This window comes from Anopheles funestus, chromosome 3RL (assembly GCF_943734845.2).
Source record: "Anopheles funestus chromosome 3RL, idAnoFuneDA-416_04, whole genome shotgun sequence".
Lineage (NCBI taxonomy): Eukaryota > Metazoa > Arthropoda > Insecta > Diptera > Culicidae > Anopheles > Anopheles funestus.
In genome coordinates, this window is record NC_064599.1 from 41,395,708 (window position 1) to 41,410,182 (window position 14,475).

The 14,475-nt window shown below is 40.6% G+C and overlaps 1 protein-coding gene across 5 annotated transcripts in view; it reads right to left on the reverse strand.

Moving 5' to 3' along the window:
* Nucleotides 1-14,475, reverse strand: part of LOC125771867 (protein dead ringer) — a 109,015-nt gene that overhangs the window by 79,492 nt on the left and 15,048 nt on the right. For all 5 annotated transcript variants that reach the window (XM_049442988.1, XM_049442986.1, XM_049442983.1 and 2 more), the window contains 3 exons: nt 2,154-2,314; nt 1,572-2,062; nt 966-1,066 (listed from right to left, as the gene is read on the reverse strand). In XM_049442988.1, coding sequence (XP_049298945.1) covers nt 966-1,066; nt 1,572-2,062; nt 2,154-2,206 — 645 coding nt within the window. In that variant the 5' untranslated portion in view covers nt 2,207-2,314. The remainder of the gene's footprint in view (nt 1-965; nt 1,067-1,571; nt 2,063-2,153; nt 2,315-14,475) is intronic.

The following is a 14,475-nucleotide window of genomic DNA, read 5'->3' on the forward strand; positions in this document are numbered from 1 at the left end:
TGCAAACTGCATCGCCCTAACGCGTCTTGGCCACTTGATGATGGAAATGGTCATCTCCTCCCGTAGGTACACATACCACTCGCGGTCCACGGCAAATGATGGCAAGTATTAATTAATGGAAACGTGCTATTGACGCTCGATCGGCAATTAATCAGCATGTTGTGGATGTAATTTATCTAACAAGGCAAACATGTGCCCACTTCAGTTTAGAGTGCCTTGCCTCAGAGCGTATGACTCTGTGTCTTAGCTAAGCGCAATGGCTTTCTTTAATTGGAAATTGCATTTATTGCATTTTGAAAACAACGGCAAAAAATATCGTATTTTTATGTTGAATCAGTTAAATATGTTTATGAGCAAAGAAACACTTGCAATGCTGCAATGTGCGACAATTTAATTGGGGAATAAAACTTATCAAATATGATAAATACTTTGAAACAGTAGTGCATTTTCGATTTGAAAACACAACCGCATCTTAACACTAGCGCTATGTGCAGTTGTTTGGGTTAGCGTTCGCATTCACAAGCTACGGGCTGCGTATTTATCGTTGCATTAATAGTTAATTAAAATTGTAAACATCATGAATGATTGTAACCATAAATATTGGTGCTGCGACCCAGACCGGTAGCGTAATTTTACCCGCGTTGAAAGTTAGCAGCCCTTCTCCTCAGCTCAACCATACGGAGGCAATAAATAAAGCTACCAAACCGGGCTAGGTGTTCGTCTCACTGTACACTATAAAACATGCAATCTTTTGATTGCGAAATTATTGCGACTCAACGAAAGACGGTTTTGAGAAATTGCGAATCCCTTGCTGGATTCGTTTTCTTGTGCCACGCAGCACAACCATCAAATCGGTGCCGCATATATGTGGGCCATGGAGGAAACTTGTGGTTGTGAATTTCAGCTTTTTCGCAGACTTCCCTTGGCCGCCTGTCCCTCACGGATCATGGACGGTTGCAACTTACCTGTCGTACTTGTTTGAATTGCTCCTCGAAGCTCCAGCCGTTGTTTTGTTGGGACGAGTTCGACGTTTCGCTCGAGGTTGACGAATTGGAACCGGGATTGCCTGAGGTGATTAAAAATTGGAAAGCGAAATGTGATTTCAATACCACTGCTTCTAGAGTAATTTATTTGTCGTACGGTTGTATCCGGTTTGTGGATGGTAGTGGAAGAAAGATATAAAAGAAAAAAAATATTTCAACTCTTCTGATGGATTTTTTGTAGCAGCTTCTTTCGATTGTACCAGTTTAGGGAATTGCAATGCGAAGTATTGTGTTTTTAACGTTGAAGAGTATAAAAAAATCAATTGATTATAGTAGTTAGATACGCACATAACTTTACAACTTTGTATTGAACGTAGAAGTAGGATAAATGAAGGCCAATATTTAAAAAATATGGATTTTTGTAACATGTTTACTCTTCGTTCTATCAAAAGATTGTCCATAAAATATTAAATATGTTTCTCAACTTGCTGACAAGTTATAAGTTTCACACATATAACTGGCGGTTAAGCTATTATCATCTAGATTTTTAGTTTAAAAAAAATAAATAAAAGCTTCCCGATAACTTACCATCCTTGCTGATCGGTGCATTCGGTAGGGTGAAAGAAAAATTACCACCGTTCTGCGATCCTGTTTGCGATTGTGAGCTTCCTCCTCCACTAGCTCCACCACCACTCCCATTATTCATAGAACCAGAGCCACCACTTCCACCACGAGGTTCCTCTCTACCGGAACCGAACATTCCCAATCCATTGCCAACTCCATTGGCGGCACTGGCAGCCAGTGCTGCACCGAAGGGAGACGAAGCAGCATGAAGTGCTGCAAAGTCGGCCGCCATTTGTTCACCCATCAGCGCTCCCACCTTCATGTCGCGCACCTGCATTTTTAGCTTCTCGAGCACATCGCCATGGTGGCCTGATGCAAGCCCAGACGCCAACCCGGACAATCCCGGCATGTTCATGTTGAGCGCCGTCAGATTGCTGAGCACTCCCAGCGGATGGTTTGCACCGAACTGGGCCGCGGCTGCTGCCGCTGCGGCCGCTGCTGCTGCTGTCGCTTGACTAGGAGAGGGAAGTTTTCGTGAAAATTAATATGATCTTAATTAGAAGCCACTGACACCGCGGTCACCGTCTATCGCACCATTGGTCATACCTTAGCTCCGAGTGATGGTCTGGACTTCTGCCAAATTCCATGCCGGATGTCATCTTTGAGTCCGGGGACGGGCGATTCACATTAACGCCCTCGTCGCTCGACTCTCCGTCCCGGCCTGGATCCGTCTCGTGATCGGAATGCTCGTCTGCTGTGTTGGTGGACTAGTTGGTTTGGAGGAAAGAAATAGAGAAGCAAATGAATTTAAGAATATCTATTAGATGGCAAGGATCTCAAATAATGCATTATTTTCTCTACATTGTGTACTTAACACTTAATTTTCTTGCATCGGTACGGCAAAAATATATTCTAATACAAAGCTAATATAAAGCTTTATGGAATGAAAATATAATACTCTCCCTCACTATTGCCCCAGAAAGGTAAAAATAAGACAGAAAACAATTAATTATGAACATCAGAACGCGTCACATCAGAACATACCAGAGGAAAATAAAAACCCCGCAACACCTCGTATCGAAGACACAAATTGAGATCGAGAACCATTGCACGCTCTGGTCGTGTATGTGTGTGTGTGTGTGTGTGGTGGGGGCTTGGTGTGATGATGCGTCCTGCATTCGACCACGTTCTGCTGGCGCTGACACAACAACTGTCGCGGGAAGATTAACCGACACGTCAATATATTTAACACTCATTTTGATACATTGTCGCCGGTGCGAGCCGCGATCCTCGGTCTGGTTAGCATCGCACGATGGCACTCACGGAACGTGCTGTACTAGAAATTGGGTACACACACACATTTCTGGGAAGGGATCGCCATTACACACTCTAAAACAAGAGCGAATGTTGAGCGAAAGAGGCTGAGATTTGCTACCGAGATTAGCTGCAGTTGCTGGGGCTGCTGCTGGTAATACTGTTTAGTATCTAGCCAATCAACAATCCATGATTCTCATACGCCACTCTCCGGGCTCCCCGCAAGCATGGGCGATGAAAATAAAATACAGCACATCGGTAGCACTTTTATAGCCACTTTTATAAGCCAGTGGATTTCCGTTGATATTAAACTGTCAAATTAATGAAATTGATGTAATATTTACGCTCCCTCTGTTTTGCTGCCCGTTCTTTGAACAGAAAGAAACTCAGGGAGTGCTGAAAAAAACGTTCCGTTTAGGTGTGAGAGAAAGCCAAATCGTCATCCACAACATACACGATCAAGGGAAGTGTTTGAAGGTGGAAGCGATTTACTTAACACCTAGCATTTGATTCCGAACGAGGAATGCTGCATGGCGTCACAAACAGAAGCTTACGGGGTGGAAGCGGCGCTTGACAATTTTTGTCACCGCAGACACACCATTCGAGAAAACATTCCCAGCATCAGTTAAGAATTTTATTACACCCCCTCACAAACCGAGTGGTTGACTGAGTTCAGAGACCACAGGAGGTCATATGCGGTCAAAGCGCGACTAGGTGAGAGGAAGAGATTAAAAGACGAAACAAAAAACAACAAAACTCTTATTAATTTGCAAGGAAACGTGTTTGTGTTGAGAGTGCGGTATGTAGGATCGGATTCGGGGTTTCTGTTCGCACCACACGGAATGGAATCTAATTGAATAATTTATTGCCCAGACAAAATGTTCCGCTGACAGTGAATGAAAGATATGACAAGTTGCTTTGATCACAAGCTCGAGAGCGTCGATGGTGGAGTGTGCTGGTCAAGATCTTTAACTCCTACTTTAGAACGCCGATAAAGAAATGTTCGAATTTGTGAGAGTTTGTTGAGTATTTAAAAGTGAAGAAACAGCAACGAAAGAAGAAATTGTCGTTAAAATAATTATAATTAACTTATTTTTTAATAGGGAATCAAATAAGGATTTATATTCACATTTTGTAAAACAAAATATTATTTAAAATTCTGTCCTTCTGATAATTCTGATAATAATAGTATAGAGGTAGTCCTAAAATAAATTTTATACAGGTAATCACCGAGATACAAGGTACCTGTTATAAGCGGTACTTGGATTTAAATTTTTTTACAGATTATTTATTATATACAAAATTTATGCAAATTAGTTTAATTTTGAGTTTATAATGTCTTCTAATTCAATTAAATAAATTTTTAATTAATTTTAGAAAAAAAAATCTTTGGAAAAAAAAGAAACAAAAATTGCATGGAACAAAAATAAAAATCGTATTAAAAAGTGAAATATGTTACGAACAGGGAAGGAAGTTGATTCTGTAACTGTCAATTTGCAACGAACTTGTGTGGACATATGTACGCGGATTTTTCTAATTTCTGCGGTTCGCTATAATCTCAATTACTACCTGTAACTGGAACAGGAGAGACGTTCCCATGGTCTTGACATGTGATCTAGTAGATTAACAGATATGTATTCTTCAGATATGTCTGAAGGTTTAGTAATCTGTTGTACAGAACAACTGCGAGAATATTTTTAAGAAATTGTTTTATCTTTAATGAGTTGTGAACTTTATAAATGAGCCATTTTGTATATTGATGAGTATAATTTTATCCTAAACATCATACAAGAAATCTTCAAGATTTTGCAGACACGCCTCAGTTTCGTGGATCTGTGTATTTTGAATACTGAAACAATATCGTTTATATTTCTTTGAAATTTCTAGAGTTGGCTTAACTTATTTCCTCATTTAAATAACTTGGATAAGTTAAAGGTATCAAATGTTAAGACTTTAGAAAATAATTTTTAATCCTTCTTTGTTTGGATTTGGTATGATAATCTCACTAAGTTGTCATATTATAAACTTAATATGTATCCCATCCGGACCGTCCCCCCGTAGTAAGGACTGACTATCCGGCTACGTGGTAAAATAAGTCTAGTAAGCCAGAAATGGCCGGCGTGACCTGTAAGGTCGTTAAGCCAAGAAGAAGAAGAAGAAGAATATGTATCCGGTACCTGGTATCTAGAGGAACAATACCTTTACACGAAATTAGAATTGTTTTCTATTGTACATAAATGTACTTTAACAATATAATCAAAAAACAATATTATACAAAGTTCTTCTTCTTCTTTTTTTTAACTTAACAACCTCTAAGGTCATGGGGGCCATTTCTGGCCTACTAGACTTATGTTTACCACGGTCAGTATGTTTACCATGGTCAGTCCTTGCTACGGGAACACGGTCTGGATGGGGATTTGATAGCCGGTGCCATTTATCACATACACCATCGGGAGGGTGCGTACAGTACAAAATTATTATAATTGAAATAATATTGCTACCTTCATTAAAATAGCATTCTGTTTTAACTATTCAAACAGCTGAATCAACCATATTGTTATTTTCTTCTGCTGCCTATATCTATCCAGAAATACCTAGTAGTTAATAACCAATCCCGCATAAGAATACTCCCAAAAGAAACCGCGAGCATTTTTGTCGCTAAGGCGTGCTTTGTTGACTTTACTATTCGACAGATAATCATTAACCACTCAATTATTTAAACACCAACAGGATAGATATTCAAGTGTAAAGTGAATCATAATTAACAATGAATAATAGCATATGTATATCGACAGATGAACCAGCTCGAAACACGCACGGTGCGACAGACCATAAACTATTCGCCAATGATTAGTAATCCTAATATACTACATTTCACACCAATTCATTAAATCCTACCCAGGCAAACAGAAAACCCAAGCATCCTGTCTCGATGGTGCATAAATTCCACCATATATCTATTAGCCTAACGGACATAGGGTGTGTCGTCTTCCATTGGACCAAAGATCAGCATTATACTTCTTTCCATTACATAGCACTAAGTTTTTTTTGTCACACCTTATCGTGCCTGACTCATCTTACTAGTTGCAATGGCGGAAGTGGCGTTAAAAGAAGTCGCATTGTATTTATTGATTCAACAGACATTTAAATGAAACCAAATCTGTAGTTTCCAATGCTCGTACCGGATCGGGCACAATCGTGGATTGTGTTTTGACGCACTTTTCTAAAAATCACCCTTTCCGGGCCGAGAACTCGCTGTGAGCGGAAGTGGAGTAATAAAAGTACACGTTTCTCTGACGTTTCCATTGGTGGATGATATTGATCGGAAAAAAATACCATGGAACGGAATCGAAACTGCGTGAGGGGTCTCCAGGGTGCGGCAGGAAAGATGGAATAATAATGGCCTGTTCAAAGTGTCCGAATAGCTTGCCGCACAGACACAGCATGGACAACGCCTGTAAACGGTTACCGCAAACACACTCCGTATCGACGGTACTGTGAGTTGGTATAAATATTGTACCAATGTCGGAACACTCGAGAACAGCGAACCGACTATTTCCATAGTATTACAATATGAAAAGACATCGATCTTCAATCTCAAACAGACTTCGACCTGTACAAAAAAAACTTGTCAGCTTTCGGGAGGCGCTCTCTGTGGCCTCGCTCGGGCGGTATCTGGCGGCACCCGCAACGGGGGAATTTACGGGTATTTTTTCCGGGCTTTATTGTAATGAAATTCTTTTCTTAAGCAAATAACACCCCATCAGCAGCAGCCATGTGGGAGGAAGAGACGTAACATAATTTGCTTTGATTTTTCTCCTTCTTTTCTGTTGCCATTCCCCTTCAAGCCTGGCCATCATTCCTTCATCGACCATTTAACACTTCTTCACTGTTCGCTTTCTTTTTAACATTCGACCGGCTTCTTTCCACTTCCGTAAGGGTTAACTTGGGATGGGAGAAGACAAAAAGCTGACAAAACGCGTACACTACAAGCCTTTCAAGCTTTTTCACTGGTTCAATATCATCCCACACGCCCCGTAATGGAATCCCAGTCCTGCGGCACGTCATGATGCATCAAAGGGAAGGAAACAGGAAATTTAAAAATCAACACTGTCTCGCGCGTTATGATGAAATATGTCAAACTTGCGAATAAACAAAGAGCCGAATGATCGGAGAAAGTGAGCGTAAAAATAAGACGATAACAGAAATTGTACAATTCAATCTAGATGCCAAAAATCAATATTTCGCCAAATAATCTGCGAAACAAAAGGCATAAAATAATGTTTAATTGTTGTAAAAATATCCATAAAAAAGCATGTATTCAAAACCCGGTCCAAAAACCAACGGTTTATTACGCTGAATAATCAAGAATGTTTCCGCCTTGAAGCGAATGATGATGCTAACGAAAAGGTAAGGTGTATATTTTTTTTTACTTAGTTGAAAATGGACACATCACGAAAGGATTGACCACCACTTCACAACATCGAGCTGCCCCGAAATATAATGTAAATATTAGACCAAAAAGAAAAGAAGATCGGTCCCGCGTTCAACAAGTGTTATTAATGCGGTAGACGTTAGAAAAAAAAGAGAGTAAAACTCCTTGTGCAACACCGAAACCAACATAAAAGGCCAACAAAGACGCCAATCCTCTACGGGAGAGGAGTGCCGGCCAGGGTTGCTGTTTATTGGTTTTATAGTCCGGTTCGGTGTTTTGCACTTGTTTGAATAAATCGTTTAAACTTCCTTCGACGCTTGGTGAGACGTGCACGGAGTGTAAAAATGGTCCGTGAGGAAAAATATTATTTTTTTCAACAAATGACATTTTGGACCATACGCTTCAGACACGTACCTACATCTTTACTTTAATTTCCACATCAACATGGAAAGAGTGACTGCTTCGTCATCGTACTATTGACACATTCCATTGGAAGCGAAAGGCGAGACTAATTAATAAAAAGCACTCCTACATGTACGCCTAACAGTGTGCGTTGACATCACGCCACAAAGATTGACCATGAATGAATGAAATGACACAAGAAAATGTAATCCCAATCGAGGCTCAATGTGTGTGTGTGCAGTATATGACTCTTTGAAGGAGGCAACTTTGTTGCTTAGAGTGCAAAACCATCATTCGAATAAGCCCATCAACACTCTGAAACATTCAAAGGACATGGTGTCAACGAATTTACATTTCCTCAACGTTGTGGAATGCCAGCTTACAAGAATCCTTCTAGCTGGAATACGATTGCTTCTAGGTGGTCCATAGATTACCATGCGATCTCCCTAAGCTCTGCCCCGTTCGCCCTTCAGCTACCCGGCTTTATTACGTGCGATATAAAGCTTTATAGTTCAACCGTACCGTAACAGCCTCCAACGGTTACAGACGTCGGCTAGAAGTGAAACACAACAACAGAAAAAATGGCCTCGTACAAGGGTGGCAACAGGTAACGCGGTTGGAAAAGCCAAGAGACACGGGTGGAGGGATTGAAATGCATTATTACAAACAAGAAAGTCGGCCCTCGCTCAAACTGACCAGCCCGCCCGGTCCCGGTCAGCCTTTTAATATCAATGTGTGACTTTGGCCCAGTGCATCCCGCACTCGATCCCGCACCGGAGGGACCGTGTCCCGTGGGGTCATTCGACCGCTATACATCGGATGCGCTCGATGCATCCATCCAGAAGACGAACCACACGGATGATAAATACATTCGTAAGGGTAAAATCAATATTTGCTCGCTTATTCACGCAAGGCGTACATTTTTTTATTTCTTTACGTTCATTCGTCTTCTGCAGCTCCTACACAACTTTCCTTGATCAAACGATGATGATGATGATCAGGATAATGTAATGTGAAGATTTTATCCCGATCCCGGCAAACACTGGCTCCCATCAGTGACCGAGGAAGCGGTGCAGTATGGGTTCCTTCTTGGTGCTTTAATGCAAACAGCAAGCACCGACATTGAGGCGTTCGTGATTTGCTAAAAGAATTCTCGGCCATCTCGGCCACAACACACGGCTGGAGGCACTGCTCATGCCCGTGCATGGAGCACATGCTAATGAACGATAATTATGACTTGTCTATAGAAGAGCATATGTATTTTTTTCTTAATTCATTTGCATATACCACGGGCAATGAACATTACCATGTTGGTTTGCGTTTGGTTTGTTAGTAACATGAATACAAAAAAATATAATACATTCTACCGAGTTGTACATTGAAAGCGAATCGCGCTTTGTTTGAGATAATATGTATAATATGTACAAGGTAGTACATAAAGGGGCGGCTCGGTGGTGCATGTGATAAACGGCGCCAGTCCACACGGCCGGACCGGGTTCAAATCCCATCCGGACCGTCCCCCCGTAGCAAGGACTGACTATCCGGCTACGTGGTAAAATAAGTCTAGTAAGCCAGAAATGGCCGGCGTGACCTGTAAGGTCGTTAAGCCAAGAAGAAGAAGTAGTACATAAAAAAGTTGAGTTATAATTAAATATTTGTAATACATGTATTAAAAAAAATTGATTCTTTTTCTCAATGTCATAAACATTTTATTGTTACTGTATTTAATAAAACAAAACTAACTGTTTTACATATTTTGATTTAAAATTTAACTTATGCAAACAACTTTATAGAAATTAGTAGATTTCGACCAGTGGATAAAATCCAACCTGTCAAGTGGAACGAATGTGCATTTTGAAAAAGCTTATTTTTTACAAGTGTCTTCTGTACAGATGGCGTACGATGAACAGCTCCATTCTACAGTCACAAAATATGTTAAGTAATATTTTGCTCAGCCATACGTGAATTATTTATCAGACCAATCATTATTTTTTTCAAAACAATTGGACAATTTTAATTTGCTAGTTTTGATATTTCATTTCATCTGTCAGTATATTATAATTGAATAACTTTAACTGAATCTTGAACACTTTTGGTGAATTGCTCTAATAAAGTAATTTGGTAATAAAGCAAAAGTGGTGAAAATTATTGTTCATTTGGCAAGATATATTGTGTACCATACATTTATAGGACAGTCCAATGATCTTTTGAAGGTCGGCGATCTAATCTCAAAGAATTAGAGTTTATCAACTATCTAAATTAAATGGTAAAAATGTGTAATTACTTCAATATGTTATTATGTGGCATAATCTAACTAGTAATGGGAAAAATCCAATTTTATCCGGAGTCGGAGTATTCCAATTGCAGTACATTCTGTAGTGTACTCTGGATCAACATGGAGGATATCAACAAGATCATAAAGACCAACGGAAACCACCGTTATTAATTTGCGTACAAACCAATTATTGCAAACTCGGAGTCGGAGTGGATTCATGATGCCGTGGAGCACTAGATCTAACCGATCGTAGTATTGAGAAGACTATACATACATTTACTGTTATTAAGAATATGGAAAAATAATAAATATTTTTCTTCAGATTAAAAAAACACCGAGAAATATATTTTGCAAAAAAATAACTTTTTACAACTATTCCAAACCGTAACGGAGCAATGATAAACGTTCATTTAATCAAAATAAATTCCCAAACCAGGCAGGCAAGAACATTGCTTGTTTCTACTGTAGATAGAAATGCTGTTTCAACAAGCAAAAGCTTTATAATTCTTCCAATTCATATCATGTACCCACAAATCTTGTTAGGAATCACAACCGATATGTTTAATGATCGCCATGCGGGTTTCGTTCTGTTTGCCAAATGAAATTGTCCATTTAAGGGTGACATTTCATATCGCAATTTTCCAATTATCCTAACTAACCAGCAAAATTCGATCGTAGTGAAAGCGATCTATTTTAACAAACAACCAACCTTTGCCTTTGCCAATGACCCTTATGGGACCAGATTCCCGATCACAATCACACGCATGCTGGGCTAGAGAATGCAAAAACCCTTCGACAAAATATTGCGAACTAGTCAAAAATTGGGTATGTCACTAAGTCTATGGGTCATAACAAAAAAAAGGGGACTCATCAAAGCTTCGCCCGCAACTTATGCATTTTTTTCTTTTGCTGGTGAATCGATTAGGGTCCAAACTATAAGCCCTTCCTCTGAACAAGGCGTGAAAAATAGAATTGGACTCAATTTCACATCGCGTACGTTCATAATTCGGACCGTACAATTTTACCACGCTTGTCAACTTGCGTGCCCTAGCCCTCTTACTGTACATTGTTTTTCGCCTATGTGAGCAGTGTTAATATGCCAGCTTTTCCTTGTTAATTCGGATACAAATACAGCCACACGATCTATGTGCCTCGTGCGGGTATTCCTCAGAATTCCGGGCAACTTAATTATAAAGCTGACAGCAAGGACAGGGGCGCTGGTTACGATGCGTGGGGTGATGCGCGGGCAACATTATGACATTATGATTTATGTATCGATCTATTTTATACCCTACGAGACGTGTCCATTGACCTGGTCTGGTAAAAGTAAAGCAACGTACAGACATATAAGCGCACAAACGGTATGAAATTGAATCCTTCAAATCCTTCCGTTCGGAACCTGGCCAGCAAAGGGAAACACGACGTTATGATATCATTCCGTACCGTCCAGTACAGGATACTGTTTCTGGTGCAGTTTATTGCGAAGAGGAATCAAATCGTCTTCGTTTGACTTACAGCAATGCTCGACAAGCGGGTTCTTGAGAGGTGCATTCTTGCGTGGCTTCCCTGGAAGGAAGCCCGCTAGACGCTTGTCTTGTGCCGACCGATACTGGTACACCTGGACGATACCTTTGCCGTACAGTTTACTTCGGTTTGCTAACGTACACGAGCCTCGGACACGTTGATAGCAATATAAAAATTTGTGGTGAATATAAACGAAGGAAATTCGATATTACATACGGATTTTAATTTAAATGGAACGCACATGGGCCAGTTGGATGTGTTGGTGGGTATTAGCGGAGGTTTCGTTCTATGGTAGAATTCTTGTAAGTACCTCAGAATGTCGGTCCGATGGATGGCAATAGACACGTTAGCAGCTCTGGAACTCGGTGAACATTGGACACGGTAAAGATATGTGGCAAATCTACTTATACAGTCGAAGGGCAATTGTAAGGTTATATCGTCTGTTTTTAGTTTTGCTATAAAAATACGTACAAAATACATTATATTGGCTGCTATTCTAACGACAACTATTTCATCAAGTTAAACTGAATTAATTTCTATTTAGTTTTTACATCTTTACGTTCCTTCTCGGAGATGGAACATTCTCAAGGTTTTTTGGTTTTTAATTTACTGATTTTTGCAATAATGAAACGTGCTAAGATTGCGTCGTCGTTCGTACCAAACAGCGTCCTATCGGCCGCTTTCGTGCATAAAATTTCACTACATACTTGCGTACGCTTACATAGTTGTGGCCTTACGTAAATAAACCCTGCCCGGTGCACATGTATACTCTCGGGTACCGGGGCGGTACCGTCTGATGCTTCACGAAGTGTAGCCTTCGATTTTGCGCAATTCAATAACTTAGCCAATGCCTGGAACACTGTGCGCTGCTGTTGAGGAATCGATTTAATTTAAAATAAATTGTACGAAACATTAGCCGTACACAGCACACACGACGAGCCGTGCCTTTCTCTTTCGTCCTTTGCGTTATCAGTCATGTGCTCGACCGCAACACATCGTGTGGAAGTAATGTTTTTTTTGTAGACTTAGGAAACTTAGTAACTATCCGTAACCGTCGCCTGCAACGAATTGCAGTCAAAATTAGGCACGGTTCGTTGGTCACGTTTCCTGAGTTCATAATCGCCAATCAAAAGACTTACGTTGCATGGTTGAGTTTTTGTTTGCCGATAAGCGCTCATGTGTGTGAGAAAATTTGATTTTGCACATGTAAAAATATTTGTTTTTTATTAATCAAAAGTTAAACATTACATCTCAACTTAAACCGATCAAACATTCAAGATAGTAAATATGATTTTTACGAGCATTTTCAACTACTCAGTTTCACTGTCGAGGCAATGAAAAAAAGGACAAAATAACAATGTGCTTTCGGTGTAATTGCCGTACCGGGATTATAAGAAAAGAACTTATTAAAATCAGCGTCCATTTAATGGCGAACTTGAGATGTGTTGACTATACGCAGCACATGCCTTCATTCAACGCACGTATGTGATGAACCTCTTCCCTCCGCAAACCAACTAACAGTGAAGAGGATTGCAAATTTTAATGAATGCCTGCAACGCATTATCATGCATCTTTGTGTTAGCGGGTTGGCGCGATAAAATATCGTAGTACGCGAAACAACGGTGCGTCCGCGTGTGTCTAGAGCTGTAAGCTGAGGATGGCTTAACGTTCGCTTGGCAGGTATTCGCTAAAAACTGGACAACTTCGAAACGATTCAAACCACCAGGTTGTCCACTCGCACCGACCCAAGTTGCCAGGGTGTAAAATTGTAATAAAACTAAAGTGGTATGCCGCTACCTTCCCTGCCGAGGCCACCGCGTGATCGCTACCCTTCGCGCTCCCCAAGGCGTATGCATCCCCCTGTGGCTGCACTTCCCATTGATAGACCACGCCTATTTGTAATTTAATTTTTATTGCCTACCCTTCTTCACTTTGCGGTCCGATGGTAGACGGTTCCGGATGGAAAAAGGGGGCCATCGTCACTGCAATCATCGGCCGTTGCAGCTTGCCACAACGCGTTGCACACAAATGCAGCGCAGGGAAAAAGGACGATCGTGCTTGCTCGTTCCAACCTCCGTTTGCGCAAGGTGTGTAATATGCAACTGACCAATTTCTCCACTGTTGCCTGCCGGTGATAAACGCAGCTTTTTACTGCTCCTAACATGGAGGACACATACACATCCACGAATACCTTACTTTGCACACAAATGCATCGGTTGATTAAAAATGGAGCTGCGAAACACGGATGTGCGGGGAAAATCGATGGAATGCCTTTAATTCCGCGACCCGAAGCGGCACTCATTTTTAATTTCCTACCATATCCGGTGGTGTGCTCTCTTCCTCTCATCTCTCCCTTATCACCCTTCCTTCAAGCTGCATTCGATCAGCCAGCTAACCGGGCCAGGATCTGGTGAAGGGTGGTAGCCCAACCTTTTTGCGATCGTAAACGGCAGAACAAGGAAGGGAACAATTACGGACTGGCTGGCTTTTGCAGTTTTAATTTTCATTTTGCTAATTTTTGCCCCGGCCACCAATTCGCTGGAGTGGATGACGTGACCGTGGAAAACAAATGGTAGTAAAAATTTGTGATTATGAATTAATATTTCTTCTCGTAAAATGTACGATGCGCACTGCGAATGTTTCCTTCTTTAATTTTTTTGTGGTGAATTGTTTTGTGGTGATGTGTTACGAAGTTTCGTAAAATTCATTTCATTTTGCAATCTGCATTCGATTAGAACAAATTATCTGTTCTACCTTTAGACCTTAAGTAATTTTCTGATAGTGTAATAATGGAAGAATGCTTCGGAAGTGGGAACAATTCCCTATCTAATAGGCTTCTACCAGTTTGGCATCAAAAGAGCGAGCGTTGAACATTCAGTTCAGTTTCATTAATTGGTTTTGGTAGCCCACTGATGGTTTTGATGCTTTCCGATTTCTACAACTCATAGCAGTTTATACCGATTTGGTCACACCAAATT